This window comes from Genypterus blacodes, unplaced genomic scaffold, assembly GCF_046128005.1.
Source record: "Genypterus blacodes isolate CSIRO-AG114 ecotype Tasmania unplaced genomic scaffold, CSIRO-AGI_Gbla_v1 ptg000277l_1, whole genome shotgun sequence".
Taxonomy (NCBI): Eukaryota; Metazoa; Chordata; class Actinopteri; order Ophidiiformes; family Ophidiidae; genus Genypterus; species Genypterus blacodes.
In genome coordinates, this window is record NW_027467068.1 from 77,689 (window position 1) to 100,932 (window position 23,244).

At 48.7% G+C, this 23,244-nt stretch overlaps 2 protein-coding genes across 7 annotated transcripts; both read left to right on the plus strand.

The window, feature by feature from the left end:
• The first annotated feature begins 516 nt into the window (after positions 1-516).
• csnk1e (casein kinase 1, epsilon) lies at positions 517-13,424 on the plus strand. 6 transcript variants are annotated; one of them, XM_076171966.1, is made up of 13 exons: positions 517-588; positions 689-765; positions 907-1,269; positions 6,650-6,747; positions 6,986-7,096; positions 7,353-7,501; positions 9,130-9,358; positions 9,633-9,803; positions 10,035-10,183; positions 10,265-10,463; positions 10,619-10,764; positions 11,927-11,992; positions 12,119-13,424. In XM_076171966.1, the coding sequence occupies exons 3-12, from the start codon at positions 1,121-1,123 to the stop codon at positions 11,957-11,959; spliced, it is 1,434 nt and encodes a 477-aa protein (XP_076028081.1). In that variant the 5' UTR covers positions 517-588; positions 689-765; positions 907-1,120; the 3' UTR covers positions 11,960-11,992; positions 12,119-13,424. The 6 variants fall into 6 exon arrangements, with proteins under 6 accessions (XP_076028081.1, XP_076028082.1, XP_076028084.1 ...); XM_076171967.1 differs by having other exon boundaries at positions 12,122-13,424; XM_076171969.1 differs by having other exon boundaries at positions 907-987.
• A 575-nt stretch (positions 13,425-13,999) lies between these two features.
• tmem184ba (transmembrane protein 184ba) lies at positions 14,000-23,096 on the plus strand. The gene is made up of 9 exons (XM_076171980.1): positions 14,000-14,335; positions 14,419-14,474; positions 16,377-16,601; positions 17,080-17,245; positions 19,317-19,407; positions 19,505-19,672; positions 19,767-19,936; positions 20,049-20,243; positions 20,923-23,096. The coding sequence occupies exons 3-9, from the start codon at positions 16,377-16,379 to the stop codon at positions 21,147-21,149; spliced, it is 1,242 nt and encodes a 413-aa protein (XP_076028095.1). The 5' UTR covers positions 14,000-14,335; positions 14,419-14,474; the 3' UTR covers positions 21,150-23,096.
• The last annotated feature ends 148 nt before the right edge of the window (positions 23,097-23,244 follow it).

The following is a 23,244-nucleotide window of genomic DNA, read 5'->3' on the forward strand; positions in this document are numbered from 1 at the left end:
TGTTTTGTGGTTTGATCTGGAGTGTGTGTGTGTGGGGTTTGGGGGCGGAGCAGAGAAGCTGAAGCTGAAGCAGGTGGTTTGGGTCAAGTGAGGTAAAGGAAGATGCAAAGCCACAATGTGCCTCAAGGGCAAAACCACGGCAATCGATGCCAAAGCAAATGTTCTGTCTGTACAAACCTGTTTGAAGACTCCACACTGATGTCTGCGAGGGCCGCTCAGAGCCTGGCAGCCACACCAGCTGAGGCTCAGTCACCCACAGACTTATCCTGAGTGCACCTGGAGCCGACGTGCCGGAGTCTGTCATCAGTCAGGTGAAGCGTGTCACACTGACAGGTCTGTGAACACAAGCATAGATCCTCTAAATGTGAGTGCAAACACTAAACGCTGCTTCTCCCCTCTGTAGATGTTCTGCTATGTAACCATGCTTCACATTTTATAAGGGCAGAAAGTTCCGGGTTGTCTCTTTAACCGCACCGAATCCAGGCAGCCAATCAGAGGCGGCGCCTGAGGAGACACCCCCTTAAAGCCTCCAGTCCTGTCCCAGCAGAGCGGCAGTCTGGTGCAGAATGGAGCCGGGCAGCCCTGATGGTGAACACACACATGACACACACACGCTGAGGAATACATTTACTTTCATAACAAATCAGCTGATATGAGGTTTGTTGTTTTTTTTACTCCCACGCTGCAGAGGACTGTTGGTCTGCTTCACACATGCTGAGGTGTTCAAGTCCAGGCAGAGCGGAGGAAAACACCATTTCTGCCTAAGTATGTATTCCAGATGGCACGTTTGGGGTAATTACTCACACAACTACAGGGCACTCAGGCGGCTCATACCTCCGCCAAGGCCGAGTCGCCCTCCTTTTGTGAGTCTGTTCAGGTAATTTAATTTGTGTTTTGTGTTCGTAGCGAACGCCCCTCATGAGATACAGCACTTTATGGAGAGTCAGCCACACCCTCTCAACTTTGGCAGCCATTGACAGCAAAACGGTGAGGAATCTCAAAAAACAAAGATGAAACTTTTCTCCAGCTTGATTCAGACATTCAGAGGTGAAACACTCGGGACAAATTAACCAAAAGTGAAGGAGCAAATGTGGGAGAAGCTGTTGGGAAAATATGCAAAATGGCCTCAAATCCAGAAGCACACACAGGCCAACATGTCAAAGCGGTGACAACAGCACCACCATCTGGCCGACTGGCACATAGATGGGATGAGATCACCCTGAATCTCCAAAGCTTCATGCATCAGGAACTTATGGAGACAAACTACAGGTAAAACAAGTTTTATGGAAGAATAGTGCTGAAGAAAAGAGCAAGATTGTCACTCGAGAGGCCGTTGTTGTTGTTGTTGTTGTTGTTGTTGTTGTTGTTCTGTTAGCTGTAGAGACACCAGGGATCAATTTATATACAAACTGATGGATGGATGGATGTGATGACGTCACATAGGGGCTAAATGTCGGACTGCTGCTTTAAATGAGGGCTTGGCCGCTTCATTCATGCCCGCTAAAGCAGCGGCGCGGCGGCTTTAAGACAATCCGGGCATCTCCGCAGGTCTGTGGATGACATCATTGATATTGTCAATGGTGTGAACCGAGGTAGAGAGAGAGAGAGCGCATCAGTGTGTGTGTGCGTGTGCGTGCGTGTGTGTGTGTTTCGCCGTTGTCCTCCCCAAAAAAAAAAAAGACCGTTCCGGTGAGGATCGTCCAGAATCGCGGGGCTCGGCTCGGTTTTGGTTCCGATCAGCTCGAATCGATCGGGCCTCTTTTCTCTTTTTTCACCCCCTTTACCGGAGCGGAGTTCGGGTCACGGATCTCGGAGGTTATGAGCCGTCCGGAGCCGCGTCGGCGCGTCGCTGTCCAGGGTCCTGAGTGAGAGAGAGAGAGAGAGAGAGAGAGAGAGAGAGAGAGCGAGCCGGAGGGCCACCGAGGGGCCTCAAACAACCCGGTGAGGAGGACGGAGGGGGGGGGGTTAGTCAAGGTGTCTGGTTGTGTGTGTGTGTGTGTGTTTTGTGGGGGTCCTTTGGGTTGAGTGTAGGGGGTGGGGGGTGCTGTGGAGGGTGCGGTTGTGGGGATGTGATCCTGTTTGATGGTCAGAGCTTCACCCGTTTCCTCCCTGGTGGCGTGAAGTCTCGTGTCCGATGCCACATCAGGCCGTTCACGCTCTGGCAGGCATTTGTAGCGACTTCAGGCAGAACATGAGCTGTCAGGAGGCTGAGAGAGGCAGATACAGGAGGGAGCAGAGGTAAAGCGGGAGTGTGTGTGTGTGTGCGCGTGTGTGCGCGTGTGTGTGCGCGCGCGTTTGGGGTGATGTCTTATTTTCTGCTGCACAGCGTTTGTGGCTGGGCTGCATGTTGATCTCACGGCGCAACTGAGGCTGCAGAAAACAACTTACTCAGCGTTTCCTGGCCTCTTGTGCTCAGCCTCCCTCGACCCGGCAGAGCGGTGAGGAAAGCATGACTCATTCTTCCTTCATCAGGGGACCCCGGGCACAGAACTGCGGGTTAATGCAAATACTGTACAAACACTGTGAAGTGCTGTGGGAAGAGTGTGTGAGTGGCTGATCTGGACCTGAAGGCATCACGCTACACACTCCACCTCACTGTGATCCTCTGACGGTCCAGACTAACTCAACCTGTGTGAGGGTGAAGGACCCGTAGGCAGAGCTGACAGGGGTGGACTTAGTGTTTTGGCGGCCCAGGCGTTGGCCCCCTTTCTCTTTCCGCCACCATGAGTGTGTTCTCCTGCTTGCTACTCACCAAAGTAACAGTATATTCATTTTTAGATCAATGTATTACTAACAACAAGCTTCTGCTGAGGAAAAGAGTCCCATTGCTGTTAATCTGAACTCGGGTAGCAACTGTGTGGCTATGTAAACAGCAGAGTGGAGCCTGTTAGCTTGCTACAGCCTAAGAGTTCTGGTATATGGAGGTTTTCATGTTGACAGTCTGACGTGTCTTCTTGTTGTGTAGCGGTGAAGCTAGTTTGTTGGCAGCTCTCTGTGCGGTGACACAAAGTAGCTGAGCTCTGTGAAACAGCAGCAAACGTTATCAGATCAGGCCTCATTATTAGGGAGGTAATTGACTGTGGAATGCGGAGATCAGCCAATCAGAGAGTCACCCAGCATGTTGCACTCTAAAAAGTAATTCAGACCATTAGCATAAGAGATGCTACACATTATGTGTGGCGAGGAGATTACCAAACAGTTAAATTTGGTGCCACTTTCAAATGACACAGTGTCGCGGAGAATAGGAGCCATGGCAGATGACGTTAAGACGACACTGATTGAACGCATTAAAAATAGTCGCTATTTTTCCATCGAACTGGACGAACCTACTGATGATGCAGGTTTGGCCAATTGACTTGTTTATGTCAGATATGAGCATGATGGTGCAGCTTAGGAGGACTTTCTGTTCTGTCAGGCATATAAGAGTTATACATAGTTGCCAATATACTGTGTGTTTGAAGTACAGTTGGTTGTGCTTCTGATTTATGTTCTCACGTGCTGTGTGTGTGTGTGTGTGTGTGTGTGTGTGTGAACATGCATTGGGTGTAAGAGGGACTGCCCCCTGCCCCATATAGGAGAGTGTGTTCATATGGGAGCGTTCTAGTACCAATTTGTACAATGTGGCTGTGATTGACAAAGGTCCTATTGAATAATATTCTTATGAGGAATAAATGTGCTTCCTGTGTGTATTTTGCATAGCAGCTGAATAGGGAGAGCCAAATATTTTCTGAGGTGGTACCTGGTGTAAAAAGTTTGAGAACCACTGAATTACATGCATGGTTGCAACATAAAAATTCTAATTTATTGATTTAGATCAATTTTTTAAGTTGCAAAAATGATTTAGACGAGTTGTGTTTACATAAAAATGTTAGTTATTACATCAACTTAATATTGCGTGTTGTGTAAACTCACATTTCTGCGTTAATTGATTCAAAACAAAATTGAAGTTGTAGTAACTTAATGAAATTGGCTTGGTAACTTAATTTTTCTCCACCTTGAGTTCAAGTCCCCTCCCCCTCACGTTACATGCGGGGACAAATTCAGACAGTTAAGACTGTGTAAGAGGACCTGTAGCTGAAGAAATACGATACAAGGGACATTTTCAAGGTGAGTATCATTTCATTTACAAATAAATTCTACTAAAGCAATGTATTTGGGCAAATTCTCAATTGTAATATGACCAATAGTGGACCCGTGCACAGAGGTTAGGCTACACCTGCTAATACTGTTGATGGAATATGTTGTGCTACTATATGTAGCTAACGCTAGTCATATTTAGCAGTGTAATTTGGCCATCCAACCCTTTATCTTAGCATAACAGTGAAGAATGATAAAGTTTCATTTGACAAATCTGCTCAGCTAGAGAGGGCTTTTTATTTGTGCTGTGGGGAGGAAAAGTGATTAATTGCTTCTTTGTGTAACTGTCAACTACATTCTAAATTCTAAAATCTAAATTCATTCACGTACACATTTAAAAAAATATTTTGTCATTCACATCGATAGTCTTGTAGTTCCACTGTAGGTACATTTCTGTACCAACATTAGCAGCTTTTGGACTGTGGATAGTTCTGTGAGAGGAATAAAAGTAGTAGTGGCAGAGTGTTTCTTTTTTGTCTTTCTTACTTCAAGAGAAAATATCCAGGAAGCACTGCAAGCTAAGTTTCCTGGTGAGACACGTATCCAGATAGCCAACAATGTGTGTTACAGCGGCACAAAGTATGCAATTGGAATGATTTTGGCTAATGGCTCAACAGGTGGTCTGACAGATTTTGGAGAGTTGATCCAAATAGTTGTTGTGAAGGGCACTCTTTTATTCATTGTGAAACGCTTGAGTGCTTGGTCAGTTGAGCATCTCAGGAGCTATGTCCTTGAGAAAACACGCACTTTGAAAGTGATAGTGCCAAAGTGATAGAGCCAAATTGGCCTGGCACTGTGTGAAGCCTATGCAACTCTGGGGGAACACTAAATTGTATTTTTACAGACTTTTGTAGTGGTACTTACTAAAACATTTCAAACATTTTGTGTATTACAGATTGATTAATGTCGCAGTCAGCCCATCTCCGAGTGATACTTTCACACCATTCTGTCCAGAAACTGAAATTACCATGTGGAATCCCTGGAAAAGTTGAAGAACTTCATTCAGTTGTCCGAGATTCATTTGGGATTTCTGGGGATTTCTGTTTGCATTACAAGGATGCTGATTTTGGTGATGACTTTTTCTCCTTGCTTTCCACAACTGACATCAAGGATAAGGACACTATCAAGGTTGTGTATATCCAGGAACCCCCTACAGCATTTAATCCTCAAAGTGGTGCACTGATGAATGTGTAAGCATTCTGTGTTTTCATATTGTTAACATACTGACTGTCTGCTGGGAAACGTTTGTTACATTTTTGGTGAAATTGATCTTAAAAGGTCTTTACTATACTGTGTAAAAAGAAAAAAAAAGCTGCAGGACCTTGAGAAGATTGGTGGCCATTTAAAGTTAATATTTAACAAGCACTTGTTTGAAACTTTGTTTCTGTAGTTTTACAAAATGTTTACAAATGTTTTACAAAGTGATTTTAAAACTCGAGTTCACAACATTTTACAGATTGTACATGTTAGGCACTGTGGTTTTAAATGCGTACAGGTATATAACTTTGCTGTGATGTGTTAAGTTTTTTTTCAAGATTGAAATATTGTGTGTTGAAATACACAACTGCAGTTCAAAATTAAAATAGTTAATTGCCTAACAATTTTGTTGTTGAATTTATTCATTTCTTAAAAGCTCATTGAAAAAGCTAAAAAAAAAAAAAAAAAAAACTATAGAAGGAAATCTAATTGGAGCAACTTAATTCTTTAAACGTTTGTCAACTTAAAAACTTGTGTTCATAATTACGGTAATTAAGTACATAACACACAAAAAATCCTTTAAAATAATGTGGAAAAACTAGTTGGAGCAACTTAATTTTTATGAGTTATCAACTTAAAAACGTGTGTTTATGCTACCAATTATTAAGTAAGAGGTAATTAAAAAATACCTTTGATTGTAGCGGAAATGCTAATTCCCCTAACTCAATGTAGTTTGTTGGTTGAACATAATTTCATTAGAAGTTGTCGTAACTCAAAAAGGATTGATGCAAAATGTTGCGTACATTTTTTGTTGTTGAGCCAAAGCATTTGTTTTTAGAGTGATGGTGGTATCCAAGGTCAAATCCTCATCTGTTCATATTTTCTGATGTTATTTTACTGTAAAGATGCAGCCAGCACAGAAATGTGACTTTTGTCTGAGTTTGTCTGTAAACAGCTGCACTTTGGTTTCAGGCTGGAGTTTGGGCCGTTTTCATGCGATAGAGAGGAATTGAGACTGCAAGGACGGGTCTATATCTGGGGTCCCTCTAAGCTGGGGGGCCTCTAAGCTGGGGGGCCTCTTAAAGCCCACCCTGCCTCATGATGAAGTCGCCCCTGACCTCCCTTCTCTCTTCATCGTCCCTCCAGTTTCCTTTTCACTTCGGCCTCTGGGCCCCAAGCTTTTTGTCTAAACTCAGCGGCTTTGCACCACACTGTCCTTCTTATCTATTGATCAATGCAGTGATTGATGACAGCTCGTGTGTGTGTGTGTGTGTGTGTGTGTGTGTGTGTGTGTGTGTGTGTTTGCCCCCTTCAGTGAGGTGAAAAGCTCGAGAGCCATGGAGTTGAGGGTGGGAAACAAGTACCGGCTGGGGAGGAAGATCGGGAGCGGCTCGTTTGGAGACATTTACCTAGGTGAGGTGAAGTTTGGATGTTTCAGCTGCTGCTCTGCTGCTCTGCTGCATTCTGCCGACTCGGCTTCTTCTGCTCCACACACTGCACACAGCACATCTCACAAAAGTCTCCTGCTCCTGTGAAATCCGAAAATTAGATTGAATCTCTATCACATTTGACTTAGTTTGGGAGTTTGTTGTTTGAGTTTTTGTGTCTCCCTTAGTTTAGTTTAGCCTTTGTTGACTTCCTGTCCCCTCAGGTTCTAACATCGCCACAGGAGAGGAAGTGGCCATCAAGCTGGAATGTGTGAAGACCAAACACCCGCAGCTCCACATTGAGAGCAAGTTCTACAAGATGATGCAGGGCGGAGGTGAGACAGGCCGGTGGGGGTCGGAGTGATGCATGCTGGGATACGTTCAGTGCAGTAGTGGTGGAAGTAGTGGCGTGTTTGACAGTTCAGTGTGTGTGTTTTGAGTCGCTCCTCCTTTCAAGCTGGTGGTGTCGCCGGAAAAGCTGTATTGTTTTGAAAGTAGCTCAGTTAGTAGCTTCATTAGTTGTGGGTAGCTAATCCTCAGGTTGGTTCTCCTTCTTCTCCTTCCTTACCTTCCTCCCCTCCCTCCCGTCAGTGGGAATCCCCTCCATTAAGTGGTGCGGAGCAGAGGGCGACTACAACGTGATGGTGATGGAGCTGCTGGGCCCCAGTCTGGAGGATCTGTTCAACTTCTGCTCCCGCAAGTTCAGCCTGAAAACGGTCCTGCTGCTGGCCGACCAGATGGTGAGAGAGAGAGAGAGAGAGAGAGAGAGAGAGAGAGACAGACAGACAGACAGACAGACAGACAGACAGACAGACATCCCTACCTCCCTCCCTCCCTCCCTCCTTCCCTCCTTCCCTCCTTCCCTCCCTCCCTCCCTCACTCACTCACTCTGAGGACTAATGGTTACCGAGACGATAATCAGCCGACAGCTCCTCACCAGACTCTAATGTCCTTAAGTGCTCTTTGAAGGCTCCCTTTATGTTTAAGTCTTTAGGAAGTGTTCCCTCACAGCTTCAGCAGAGGTTCCCTCCTCACTCAGGCCTTTTAAAGCTTCTACTCAGATCTGACGCAGGATTCCCCAAAGATCCAAGTAGCTTCTTCAGTTCAGTCAGTGTTGGTTGACACCCGGGGGCCAGGTGAGGTCACATGTGAGCAGCCGGGCCTGGATCTGATAAAGTGTTCAGTCACGTCTGCTGCGTAACGATGCAGCTACGAGTTTAGAGGCAGGACTCAAACAAAGACGCCGAAAGTAATGTAGAGAGGAGAGGAGACCTGAACACACACAGGGCCGCACTGACACACCCGTTACTCTCATACACACCCTTTATGACAGCACACACACTGTACATGTCTTTAATTCTGATATGAATCTGATGACATCACCCCCTTGAGTCACAGATATGTGAGCGTCCCTCCCTGTAGCAGCAGAGGAGCAGAGGAGCTGATGGATGAGTTTTCCGTCCATGCAGTGAGCCGCAGTCATGGGAGCTCAGGCTGGGACGTTAGAGCCGTTTCAATAAAAGGATGCAGCTATTCTTAGACTGGAACTAAATGGACGGCGTGAAATCGGAGCGTAACTCACATCTAAACCTCTGACGCTTGTATCCCGGCTGGAGACAAACCTTATCCCCCCCACACACACACATACAGACACACACACACCACCACCACCTCCCCAGAGTCCAGAGGAACATTCAGCACCTCCTTCAAATTCATCTCCAATCCAGGACACCGAAGCTCCTTAAGACAGAGTGATCCTCAGCAGAAAGGTCGAGCTGCCGAGTCTTTATGAGCCCACATCTGTCACTTTGTAGTCTATGGACCGGAACACTTCCTCCTCTCCTCTCCTCTCCTCTCCCCTCCTCTCCTCTCCCCTCCTCTCCTCTCCTCTCCTCTCCTCTCCCCTCCTCTCCTCTCCTCCTTTGTTGTAACGGAGCGATGAGTACATTTCTGCCGTCCCGTAACACAGAGTGACCTCATTCTATGTGCAGGCGGGCTGACAGGGCGATTGATCAGCACCTATGACTCAACTATTATTTCACCGGGGCAACGAAGCTGTGGCCTTTAAAGCTCACTTTCTGTCACGGGAACAAAACGCCACATAACCGCTGCTGCTCACAAAGTCACTGCCAGAGCTGCGGTCACACCAATCAAGGTCAATAAAGGTCATTGATTATGTAGGATCATTGAACTACACATGTGATTCTCGAACTAAAGCGTCTGTTCCTGCCACTAACTCAGAAAGGGATTGACGGATGAAGTCCCCCGACCCTGAAACCTGCATTGGACCTGAACACTCTCTCTCAAAGCTTCACTCTCTCTCTGATGACGTCTAACAGAACGCTGCTCTCCGTCTCGCCGTTTGCAGATCAGCAGGATCGAGTACATCCACTCCAAGAACTTCATCCACAGAGACGTGAAGCCCGACAACTTCCTGATGGGTCTGGGCAAGAAGGGAAACCTGGTCTACATCATCGACTTCGGCCTGGCCAAGAAATACCGCGACGCCCGAACGCACCAGCATATCCCCTACCGCGAGAACAAGAACCTCACTGGCACCGCCCGCTACGCCTCCATCAACACACATCTAGGCATCGGTAAGACTTCCCTTCCCTTCCCTTCCCTTCCCCTCCCTTCCCTTCCCTTCCCTTCCCTTCCCTTCCCTTCCCTTTCCTTCCCTTCCCTTCCCTTCCCTTCCCTTCCCTTCCCTTCCCTTCCCTTCCCTTCCCTTCCCCTCCCTTCCCTTCCCTTCCCTTTCCTTCCCTTCCCTTCCCTTCCCCTCCCTTCCCTTCCCTTCCCTTCCCTTCCCTTCACTCTCTTCCCTTCCCTCCCTTCCCTTCACTCTCTTCTCTCTCCCGTCTCCTCCCACAGAGCAGTCGAGGCGGGACGACCTGGAGTCTTTGGGCTACGTCCTCATGTACTTCAACCTTGGCTCGCTGCCCTGGCAGGGACTCAAAGCCGCCACCAAGAGGCAGAAGTATGAACGCATCAGCGAGAAGAAGATGTCCACGCCCATCGAGGTGCTCTGCAAGGGATACCCCTGTGAGTAGAGACCGAATTAGAGCCGGTGGGAATGTGATCGCTCGGGTCAGGATACGATACAGACACAACAGCAGAATGTGAAGAAGGCCCGCAGATTTTGGATTTTAAGAAAGTCAACAAGCTAAACATTTAAAGAGTTGAATAGAAAGGATGTATAAACTTCAGTTATGAGGCCTAAACTCGCCGTCATCGTCTGGTTTCTGTGCCGTATCCCCGTCTGTCTCTCTCCAGCTGAGTTCTCCACCTACCTGGACTTCTGCCGCTCGCTGCGTTTTGACGACAAGCCGGACTACTCCTACCTGAGGCAGCACTTCAGGAACCTTTTCCACAGACAGGGCTTCTCCTACGACTACGTCTTTGACTGGAACATGCTCAAGTTTGTGAGTGGCTTTTCACCAGAATTGCAGCGAAACTGGTGTGAGTGTTTTTGTGTTCTTACGTGTCGTCTTCCTGCGTGTCAGGGGGGCAGCAGGACCACAGAGGACGGAGAGAGGGAGAGGAGGGAGGGGAAAGAGGGCGAGGAGCGAGCAGGAGGAGGCCAGAGAGGAGCGGGAGGTCGAGCTTTGCCTCCCGCGCCAAACCCTTCAGCCGCCAACAGGGTCAGGAACGAGGCGGACGCCGTCCCCTCTAACCCGGCCACCCGAGGGGTCCAGCCGTCAGGTCAGGAAGCTGATTACCGTCACGTCTTTACTGTACTAGATGTTGTGAAGTCGCTGGCGTTTATAGTTTTCCCCTCATAGAAACATGAGCGCGCCTGTCGCCTTTAGGAGCCTGAGATGGATGAATGTAGGTGTGCATGTCGATATCGTGTGCAGGTAATCGCTCTCCTCAGGCAGGAAGGGCCGAGCGAGCCGAGCGAGAGAGGAAGGTGGCCATGAGGCTTCATCGCGGGGCCCCCGCCAACGTGTCCTCCTCTGACCTCACCGCACGTCTCGACCAATCACGCATCACTGCATCACAGGTACGGAGACAAATGGGGCTCTATTCTGCAAGCTTTAGATTTTATTTTGCAGCGAGGAGCAAATCTGATTTGATTAAAGCAGCAGAGTAAAATACTAATTCCCCTAAAACGTGCCTGAGCTCTGCAGTGAAGAAGAATCACTGGGTAACTTTACACCGCTGACACCAGGACATTAATATGAATCAATGGCGCCCCCAAGGGGTGGCCAGGGGTTGCCATGACCACCATGCCACCCCACTAAAGCCCTTTTATAACGCGTAACTGGACTCTGCAGCTTCCTGGTTTGTTAGCGATCGTGTTACATTCTGCAGTAACGGCAGCAGCTGCTCTCAACAAACTGCTGCGTCTGTACAGCAGCGCTTAAATGAGCCGACACAGGAACTGATGTGCAACATTCATTAGGTAATTAGGCACAGCATCTATGTGTGCGGTGATTGTACATAAACTATACTTCACATATGCATGAGGATGTGGAGTCTGCTCTGATCCCTTCCTGAGGAAAGCCCCTCACTTTGCTCTCTGTGGGATCCTGCAGGATTTACTGCCTCAGCCAAGTACAGGCTGCAACTGTAGACAATACATAAACAATCCAACCTGTGACTTTGCTTTAATCAGTGCACTGCAGCAATGCTACAGTCAGCATGCGGCGAGCTCCCGTCTGATAAAGGCTACGGTCTTTGTAAATGCACATAAAAGGCTTTTATATACAACCTGAGCAGATTTAATTCACCAAATGGCTTCTGAGCCAGCGTCCGTCTGAGGACCATCAGGCCTGTCAGAGCAGACGAGGTCTCTCCGTGTGGGGAGGGTTCAGCTTTATCAGCGTTAGACCAGGATCAGGTTTCAAGTGAACCCGTCAGCTCTGGAGTTTGTGGAGTTTTGTTACTGAAGCCTCAGACTTAGATTGAAACTAGACTGAGGTCCAAAGACCGACACCATCTAGAGTCAGGAGGGGACTTAACCATCATGTGAGCCATTAATGTTTCACTCTACGGATGTTTTATTACCTGTTATCTCAAGGGACATGGAGCTGAAAGAACATAGAACATCTGAGACAAATCATCAAACTATGACCTGGAGTTCATAATAAACATGACTTATATAAGAAACGTCTTCTCCTCCAGGTTTCCTCTCTATCTGATCAAACGTCTCCTTCTTTCAGGTCAGCGTGCCGTTTGAACATTTGGCAAAGTGAGTTCCTCCTGGCTGGCCTGCAGGTGGACGGCAGGTACGGCCCGCTTGTCTCTCTCTCTCTCTCTCTCTCTCTCTCTCTCTGTAAGTGTGAAAGCTCTCTGCAGACTGGGCGTGCAAAGTCATATTTCTCTCCCCCGTCTCTTCCTTTGTTGTTTGGCAGCAGCTGCAGGGTATCAAATACTCCTTACTTTTCAAACGGATGAATGAAAACATGAATGAGTGGAGGAAGAGGAGGAGGAGGAGCAAGCGTGACAGACCAGGAGGGCGTCGGCGTGTCTGTATGCTGTGTGAACACCCACGACCGCACCATGGAAACCAGAGGGAGAAACTCTTGGCTGGACTGGTTTGGTTGTGCATTCAGGGGCGATGGGGGTCCAGCAGCCCACGTGCCCCCCTCCCCTCCCCTCCCCTCACTCTCCACTCATACACACCTGCCTCACTCAGAGGCTCAACTTGCAAAAAAAAGAGAAAAAAATAAGCACAGTAAAGTGCATAAATGGACTAAAGGTCACTTATTCTGTGTTTACACCTGTATTTAATAAACCACCTGCTAATGTTTGAGAGCTAAGCTGCTTCTGATGTCCTCCACTATTATACTATAAATATGTAAACAGCTGTGGAGAGTCAATCTGAGACCACATAAACCTGCATTTAGGTCTACAATACATGAGACAATGGAACAATGCTTGAAAATGGACCAAGGACGAGAAGATCCGAGGGATGAATGTGGAACGAGATGAATGTGAACGTTTACGGAGGAAGACGAGGCTGCTTGATGTCCTTACATGTCTCTGTGTGTCTGTGTGTGTTATTGTCTTAAGTGTTAGTTTGCTTCAGCTTTTGGTTTACTGTTGGAGAGTTAGAGAAGAGAGAGGGACAGAAGAACTGAACTCTTCCTCCTCTTCCTCCTCACATGAGAAACAGGACGAGGAGGAGGAGGAGGAGGAGGAATACTGGAGGGCCAGATTAGACCAGTGGAGCGTTAATGAGGATGAAGCCATGTGGGTTTGGAGCTGAGGTATATTTATATTTTTGATGTTTCATTTAGCTTGTTTGGTTTTATTTGACATTTAGATAAGTGTAGATATTTTTGTGTAAAGCCAAAACTCAGAGCGAGAGAAAAGAGCATTGTTTACCTCCGGAGGGCTTGATTGTGCTTTTCAAAGGTCAAAGGCCAAAGCTCAAAGCGACGTCAGACCTGGGCCCAAACTCAATCAGAGATTTGGATCAATGACCTCAGGAGTCTGCCAGGATCGGCTCTGTGGACAGGCAATGATTGATCGGTTATTGATTACATTTCGTCCCGTGTTTTGTCTCAGGCCTGCCAGGGAGGGATGGACATCACTGATGGGACAGGGCTGTCTCTGTGTTCACTCATGTCCTGTGTACATTTCTCTACCATGCTTCAAATTTATTACTATGATATTTGTGTATATTTTCAGAATCAATAAAGTATGCACAACTTATTTGGGCCTCTTCTATGTTTAATTGGGTGTTTTTCCAGTTATATCCATTATTTCCAATTCCTTTATATGATGTACCCGTTCACTTTCATTTTACACTTTTGACTTCAAACTTATTTGAACATATTTGTACCTGACTGAACTTATAAATTAATATAAAGGCTTCCAAAGGTCCATTCAAAGACCTTATAGATCTGGTTAGTGAAAGCAAAATACCTCCAAAATGCTCCAGCTTCCCAAACAACAACAAATTAAACATTATCAATGACGTAAATTTTATTTATAATCGTTATTATTATTAGTAGTAGTAGTAGTAGTCGTCGTAGTATTGTAGTTGCTTTATTTTATTATTTTTTTCCGGGCAGAAACACTGGTTATTATTGGTTAAATTACAAAAATTACATCAGAAATTTAAAAAAAGGAAAAATAAACAAAAACAAAGTGAACTAAACTGAACCCCAGAATAGATCCGCGCATTCTCAGTGGGCCGCACACAAAGCCCGCCTCTTTCCGGGTTATTACCGTTTAGCCTGCGTGTGATTGGCTGAGCCTGCAGAGTGGGCGGAGCCGGAGGGATCTGTAATAATCCCGCACGGATTGCGTTTGTTTGGTGTGAAACTCTCCACGCACTCAACGGACAGAAAGCAGCGAAGAAGAGCAGCGGGGGATGACGGTGATCACTCTCTCACTCCATCCAAACTCACTCTTTCAGCGGAACAAGTGTCGCTAAAGTCGCGTAGAAGCTTTCCGGAATGGGACTCAAACTTTAGACGCGAGTTTGTAGCGGAGGAGCAGAGATTGACAGGACAGGTCCGCGCGCGACTCAACATGGATGACCGGGCAGAGACGGTGACTGTGTCGGGGCTTTGAGGCCGTTTCTCCTCCTGTGTGTGTGTCACGGCGCGTTCGACCAGGTGAGTGTTCGGTTCGGAGCGTGTGTGCGGGGAACAACGCACCTTTGTGTGACTAACGGAAGCGTCTGTTTGTTCATTTACAGGCGTAAAATAAAAGTCAAGTTCAGCAGCGAAAGCGTCGAGGCGAAGTACAGCCGAGGTGAGTCTTTGTTGACATGTTGGCTCTTTGTGATGTGGCCCCGTTAGTTACTCTAAAAAGAGTTAATCAGCTATGTAAATCACTCAAATAAAGCTGTAGTTAGACTGCGGAATCGTATCTCAGTGTGGTTAAGGTAAAGACAAAGTGATAAATATGATAAATGCGTCATAAACGCGCCCCGACTGCCTTTTGTCGCCCCCTCCCATCTGTTGCTCTGTGCCCCCCCCCAACTGTGTGTGTGTGTCCAGAATGACCTTTTTTGCCTTTTAAATGAACACACAGATGGCCTTTTGCTTGAACACAGGCTCACTTTGCTGTCATTGTTATATACTGCCTGTGTGTGTGTGTGTGTGTGTGTGTTCGTGTGTGTGCTGATGCCTTCACTTGTTCTGCATTGACACGTTGGATCTGCTGATTGTTTTGCAAAGCGACACAAACGACCTGCAGGCTCACTAAGGGAGTCAGGCGTCCTCTCAGTCCAACACAAAAGCAGGAAAGACGCTTCATTCGCCACCAAATTCGCTTTGTTTCACTGGGAAGAAGCGGCACACTGGCCTTTCATGTGTGTGTGTGTGTGTGTGTGATCGGCGTATGCCATTCAGCCTGTTTGTTCTTCATGTTAATGTGACTTTAGTTGCCATGTTACTGTGGCAGGCGAGACATGAGAGGACAGAATGAAGGATCCCTTTGTCACTGCTGGCTGACCTCCATCTCCTCCTCCTCCTCATTTTTGTTGCCTCTCCTATCTGACTTTTATCTCGTAATACTCTGACATTATGCGAGTGCTTCTTCTTCTTCTCCTCCTCCTCCTCCTCCATAATGTCAAGGTCGCCCCTCTCTCTCCCCCGAGCTAAGCCTCGATGAATGTCAGTCAGCGTCCCGGGAACGAACGCACCCCGAGTCAGTGTAGAGACGCTGGTGACAAGCTGCTGGATGTGTGTGTTTGTGTGTGTGTGTGTGTGTGTGTGTGTCTTCTGGCCATCATCTGATCCAGTCATCTTCAGGAGTTGGTAGTAGATGTGACAGCACTGTGTGGCGTCCCTGCTTCCTCGCTGTGTTCCTGTCTGAGCTCTAAGCTGGTTCCTGTGTGATTCACAGCTCTGATACACACACGCACACACAAGCACACACACACACACACACACACACACACAGACTCGGCCTTATCAGAGGAGATCCAAGCCGCCCACATGCACTTAGGCCACGTTTACACAAGAGCTTCTGGATCCATTTTGGTCATTTGTGGTGTTTTGTCATTGATGCTCAAGTTCACAGAGAGACGTTCTGCTCTCACCGCTTCTCCACAGCTGCTTTAAGACTTTAGGACAACTTCTCTGCTCGACCTCAAAAGGCACGGTGGGAGATGGTGGACGCAAAATATAATAGAAGGTATAGATGTGACATAATGACATCACATTAGTAGTTTGATGACGCCATTATCGTTCATATAAGAGGTTTTCTAGCCTGGCACTGTTGGATCATTTCAGCCTTCCTTTATTTGACTTTGACTGAGGTACTGGACCAGTGATCACACACACACACACACACACACACACACACACACACACACACACACACACACACACACACACACACACACACACACACACACACACACACACACACACACACACACACACACACACACACACACACACACTCCTCTCTCATGCGGTCAGACGTGGGCCGTGTCCTCCCTTGTGTTTGTCTCCATCCCTGATCACACATCACATTGATAAGTCAGTGTGCAGGTTGATGATTACTCAGTAGAATGTCATCGATTGTGTCAACGCTGATGTCATTGTGTGATGTTTCCACACACACACACACACGCACGCACGCACACAGTGGCTGCTTGTACTCGCTGTCTGATTGTCACCTTGTTCCGTCTCTTCCTCTCAGATGTCCATGCTGTGGCGGCGAGACGTGCCTCTCACGGGGGTGGACGCTCCTCTGGACACGGCGCCCAGCCCCCCGCCCACCGCAACCCCCACGGGTCCCAACATGTCCTTGTTCCCAGAGGCGCCGCTGCTCAGCCAGGACCAGCCCATCTTCCTCATGACCCCCGCCGCTCAGGCCGTGTCTGGCTTCTTTGTCTGGACGGCGCTCATCCTCACCTGTCACCAGGTAAAGGCTCAGATGCATCATGGGACACAGACTCTCAGCCCGGGGTCAAACCAGGTCACTACAGGGAGATCAGTCACCTTACACAGCTTCAGACTGAGGCTTAGCCTGCAGCCTCACTTCTCTATCACAGCTTCATGTGGAGCCTCAGCTGAACTCAGTCCAGCAGATCTGTGTGTTGTTTATGACACAAGTGATGTGATCCTGCAAAACACACACACACACACATCTGCTCAGGGCGAGGGACGGTAGGGGTTGCTTAGCAACATCCCTCGGCAGGTGTTTGTGGTACAGAGCCTGGATAAAGACGCACAGAGAGAGAGATAGAGAGAGAGAGAGAGAGAGAGAGACAGGGAGGTGAAATCTGAGCTCTGAGGATGAAAAGTTTCTTTCATGTCTCTTTCCTTTCACATGTTCATGACACGATGATGTCAGATAAGATTGACTCCATGTTTGTCCTCTCTTTCTCTCTCTCTTTCAGATCTACATGCACCTTCGTTTCTACAGCTCCCCTAACGAGCAGCGACACATCGTGAGGATCCTCTTCATCGTCCCCATATACGCCTTTGACTCCTGGCTCAGCCTCCTCTTCTTCACCAACGACCAGTACTACGTCTACTTCGACACGGTCAGGGACTGTTATGAAGGTAAGGACGGGGGCGGAGACACACGCGCTTTGAGTCACGCCAACACCACACAATAACAGCCGGCTCTATGGAGCGGCACACGGGGGAAGATGGGAACTTTGCTGAGGGGGTGGACCACCTCCTCTTCCTCTTCCTCCTCCTCCTCCTCCACAGCCTGCTCCTACATCCAGGAGATAGAAACAGACCCTCGCAGCTTTACCCTCACTTCCTGTCTCACTTACGTTTGCTCAGATGCAATCCATGTCGTCCTTCCTCCTCCTCTTCCTCCACTCTCTTCTCCCTTCACCCCCTCCTCTTCCTCCCTCTGGCGATGCTCTGGGGAGTGCTGCTCTGGTTCTTCCTCAGTAGCTCAGCCCGACCTGTTGCGTGGCAACCGCTCGCACAGAAACTTGCTGTGAAGTTCACATTCAGCCGAGTGTGTGTAGGCCCACTGTGTCACTGTGGCAACGGGCGGTGCTGACAGAGGTCCCCGGGGAACACACACACACACACACACACACACACACACACACACACACACACACACACACACACACACACACACACACACACACACACACACACACACACACACACACACACACACACACACACACACTCTTTGTGTTGTGAGGCCTGGCATGTGTGGCATGAGTTCTGTTTACCTAAGTGTCGCCTGACAGGTTCATACATCACAGCCCCGAAAAGAAGACAATGATGAAGGTCGTGTGTGTGTGGGTGGAGTAGAGATAAACATAGAGGGCACACACACACACACACACACACACACACACACACACACACACACACACACACACACACACACACACACACACACACACACACACACACACACACACACACACACACACACACACACACACACACACACACACACACACACACACACAGTACATACTCTGTGGTCTAAAGTCAAGACAGACACACACCAAGCTTTCATACATTCGCAGCGAACTGATACACACCCTCACAATCACCTTATCTCGCCTCTCACACACACACACTCATGCCACACACACAGGGATAGTCAGGTCCTCTGGGGTTAACAGGAGTACTGTGGTGGCGTCTTCGCTCGCCCTCTCACTGTGAGGAGAGATAATCCAGCGCTCCTCAGAGACGGCTCAGGTGAACAACACACACACACACACACACACACAGGCAAACGTCTAAGAAGGGGTGTGTGTGAGAGAGTGTGAAGGGGTTTTTTGTTCTATTCTTTTGAGGTGTGTGTGTGTGTGTGTGTGTGTGTGTGTGTGTGTGTGTGTGTGTGTGTGTGTGTGTGTGTGTGTGTGTGTGTGTGTGTGTGTGTGTGTGTGTGTGTGTGTGTGTGTGTGTGTGTGCGCGCCTGAACGATCTTCATCATGAATGTCAGCCGTGTTCTCTGTTACATTATTATATTTCTTTATACATCAGGTAGATCTCTGGATTCTCTCCTGCTGTGCTTTAATTGTCCTCCAAACACACACACACTCACACACACACTCTCGTATCACTTTACAGCTCAACCTTTTTCAGCCCCGTTCACCCTCTGCTCCTGCTCGTCCCCTTCTCCCCCGTTTCCTCTCCAACCTGCTCTTCCTCTTCGTCCTTCATGTCTCAGATGTGTTCTGATGCTGAGATGGGATCAATTATGTACAAGTGCAGTGTGTGAGCTGTGATCTGCACACACACACACACACACACACACACACACACACACACACACACACACACACACACACACACACACACACACACACACACACACACACACACACACACACAAATATGCTTGAAGCGGCTGTTTGCTCTGTATGTGGCAGGAAGTGAGGTGATTTCCTGTGTTTGCGGCCTGCGTCTCACTGGAGGGAGGAGGAAGAGGGGGTCGACTTTATGATATGATATTATACGTTTGATCACACACGTTCTGTCACAATGACCTTATAAGGACATAAGAATATATCGGTATCAGAACCATGGTTACTGTTAACAGTGTGTGTGTGTGTGTGTTTCTGAATGAATGAAGCTGTTTGGATCCGTAGAAGTCGTCCCTCTAACAAACCCTTGCTCTCTTCTTCTTCTTCTCTTCAAGCCTTCGTCATCTACAACTTCCTGAGTTTGTGTTATGAGTACCTGGGAGGAGAGAGCGCCATCATGGCCGAGATCCGGGGGAAACCCATTGAGTGAGTCCAGCGCCTCCACGTGATTGGACCACAGCTTCCACAGGTCCCTCACCAGGTTGTAACCCTGATCCTCTTGTTCTTCCTCCTCCTCCTCCAGGTCCAGCTGCATGTACGGCACCTGCTGCCTGCGCGGGAGGTCCTACTCCATCGGCTTCCTGCGCTTCTGTAAGCAGGCCACGCTGCAGTTCTGCGTGGTGAAGCCGCTCATGGCCGCCGTCACCGTGGTGCTGCAGGCGTTCGGCAAATACAAGGACGGAGACTTCAAGTGAGAGACGCGCCGGGAAGGACGCCATCTTGGTTTGACCCGTTAATCGTCCTCGTTAATCACTGTTGTCTGTCTTCCCGCCTCTTCTCTGCAGCGTTGCCGGCGGTTACCTGTACGTCTCCATCATCTACAACATCTCGGTCAGCTTGTCGCTCTACGCGCTCTTCCTCTTCTACTTCGCCGGCCGGGAGCTGCTGAGCCCCTTCAGCCCCGTGCTCAAGTTCTTCATGGTGAAGTCGGTCATCTTCCTCTCCTTCTGGCAGGGTACGAGACGCCGCCCCACCGCTGGTCCCTTCGTCGACGTGGCAACGCATCGCCGTGACACCCACTCTAAAGTCTATTTCCTTTTTTTCCCCTTTCCTGTTCTCCGGCTCAGGAATGCTGCTGGCCATCCTGGAGAAGTGCGGCGCCATCCCTCAGATCAACTCGCCCGAGGTGTCGGTCGGCGAGGGGACGGTCGCTGCTGGTTACCAGAACTTCATCATCTGCATCGAGATGTTCTTTGCAGCGCTGGCCCTCCGTCACGCCTTCACCTATAGAGTCTACATGGAGAAGAGTCTGGATTCACAAGGTCAGACTCCTCTTCCTCCTGCCTCCTCTTCCTCTCGTCTCCTCCTCTTTTGATTGACACGCCCTCCTCTCTTCTTCTCTTCTGTGTTTCGCACCGTTCTTATCGCTGCCGGTCGTCTCTCGCACCTCTGGGTCACGTTTCCTCTCTTGGTTCTGTTTCTCTCTGCTCTTCCTCCTCTTCCTCCTCCGCTGCACCGTGAAGGATCCATTCCCCCGTACGGAGAGTTTGGTAGGTGGAACGCTGATGATCGACACACACACTCTCCTTTCTTACTCCTCCCTCCCGTCTCTCCTCCCCCTCTTCCGCTCCTCCTCTTCATCACCTCCTCCCTCCCTTTGTTTCCTTCCAGTCTTAACTCCTTCCTCTCTTTCCCTCTAAATCTCTTCTACTCCATTTCCTTTCCTCCCTCCCTCCCCTTCATTCCTTTCTTCTTTCCTCCTCCTCCTCCTCCTCTTCCTCCCCCCTCTGCTTTATTTGCTTCCTCCATTAATCACACCAAACCCTTCCTCCCTTCACCTTCACCCCCTTTCTCTCTCTCCTCTCCCTCACATTCCTCAGCTCTCCCCTCCTCTAAATCACCTCCCTTCTTCTTCTTCTGGTTTGCTTGGTGCCGAGTTCCCTCCTTCCTGTCAGAGCAGCGGTGGATAACCTTCTTCTTCTCCTCCTCCTCCTCCTCCAGGCCGCCGCGCCCCCATGAAGAGCATCTCCAGCAGCCTGAAGGAGACCATGAACCCGGGTGACATGGTCCAGGACGCCATCCACAACTTCTCCCCGGCCTACCAGCAGTACACCCAGCAGGCCACGCTGGAGCACAGGGCGCCGCCGCCGCCGCAGCCCGTCAGCCGCACGCACAGCAGCGGCGACACGGAGAAGACGCTGCTGCTCAGCTCGGACGACGAGTTCTAGACTCATCACACGCACTCACACACACACACACACACACTCTCTCACTGTCCTCTGCAGGTTTCGTGTGTGTGTAGTTTTATCTGTGTGTGTTTTTGTGCACACACACACACACACACACACACACACACACACACACACACACACACACACACACACACTCCCTTCTCTCCCACTGTGTCTGTTTTTGGAAAGTGTGTGTGTGTGTGTGACTCTTGTGTCGGCGCTGAGTCACTTTTCAGATGAAAATTCCGGCGTTCTGGCTTCGTTTCCTTCACCAAATGTGTCTCCATGACGACGATCTGACTCCCGGCGGCGGGAGTTTCTAGTTGTTTCCTCCTGTGATCAGTGGCACCGTCGGGCCCTCATACTCTCAGCCTCGCTCATGCAGAAGCTTCTGTGTGTAACGATCTCTTCCATCTAAAGTTTAATGGTGTGTGTGTGTGTGTGTGTGTGTGTGTGTGTGTGTGTGTGTGTGTGTGTGTGTGTGTGTGTGTGTGTGTGTGTGTGTGTGTGTGTGTGTGTGTGTGTGTGTGTGTGTGTGTGTGTGTGTGTGTGTGTGTGTGTGTGTGTGTGTGTGTGTGTGTGAGAGAGATGCGACCTCAGCAGGCTGTATTGTAGGTTAACAGGATGGAGGGTTTACAGCTACGTTCAGCCGACCGATGCTCCGGTGTGTTCCGTCCATCTGTACCTAATACTGAGTCACAGGAAGTCCAGTCCACGCCTCAGCACTGCACGCCGCTCTGATGGCTCTGAACACTAAGGAATGACTCAAGAGTACAAAAATAAATAAGACTTTATAAGTAAAGTGGGCCGTCTGCTCTGTAGAACAGCGTCACTGAAGTTAAAGAGTTTCAGATAAATGATGCGTTGTGTGTGTGTGTGTTTGTTTGTCTTGGACGCCGCTCGCTGCTTCCTGACACTCTGTGTTTTGCTGGTTTCCATTTTCTCCTCCGTGCGGCCGGCGGTTATTTTCCTCCTATAATTCAGCTTGTTGAGTCATGTGAGTGAGTCACGCCGAGTCTGCTGACGTGTTTACTGTAACGACACGCGTTGCCCTGCTGCGCCTCTGCACGACCACCAGAGGGCAGTCTGGCGCAGGAACACACACGTGCACACACTTATCTGCAGACCGCAGACGGGTCATTATCACACTTGAAGCTCTGCGCACTTGTAACTGAAAAATGTGTGTGTCTGGGGTTTTTGGCTCGTGTGTGTGTGTGTGTGTCGGCGTGTTTATGGTAAAATGGAAGCAGGTCGCCGCCTGTTTCATTTCTGCTTCTGTCTGGCACCATGAGGGTTTTAAAGAGGAGAGGCCGGCCCGTCTGGAGCCCTGGCCTACATTCAGACGCCGCTGAGTTCAGTCTGGTAAACGAGGTGGCTGAGGTCTGACGCCTTCATAATCACAGACAGAGCGGCGTGTCGATGCTCACTGAGACTTACTGAATTGATCAGATCAGCTGCTGATTGATTCCCTCATTGCTGATAAGCTGCTGCTCACAAACCCCCTCCTTCTTCTTCTTCTGTGGTTTGAGTTTGAGGCTCAAACAGTGACGCTTCATGTTCCTGGGTTGTGTTGTTCCTTCCTCCTCTTGTCTGCAGTGAGTCAGTGAGTCTCCCAGTGTGCAGCCTCATGTTTGATTCCATTATAAATCATTCTTTATCCACTTTGAACGCCATAACTTCATTTCATGCACACTCGTCTTCTTTGAGATGTGGATGTGATGGTTGCCCCGGAAACGCTGTTGGACTGTTAAAAGGGCTTAAAGGAGGAAGATCAGTCATGTGTGTTGGAATTTACTACAAAGAGACAAATATCAGTTTTGTATTTTGTACATTTTGTCTTATTATTTTAGCCTTTGAAGCTCTTTGAAGCTCTTTGTGTACGATGAAGCTGCTCGTCCTGTTTGATGTCTAAAGAAGAAATTATATTAAAGATCTTTAGCCTGAGCTTGTCTGTAACGTGTTTACATCCACACCTCCGGGCTCTGAGAGAGTGCTGCCTGTTTTCACTCACTGTGCCCGGCGGTGCTGCAGCAGAGCGGAGAGTAGCAGCGGCGGATCAATCAAGCCATTACACTGTAGATCAATAATCACT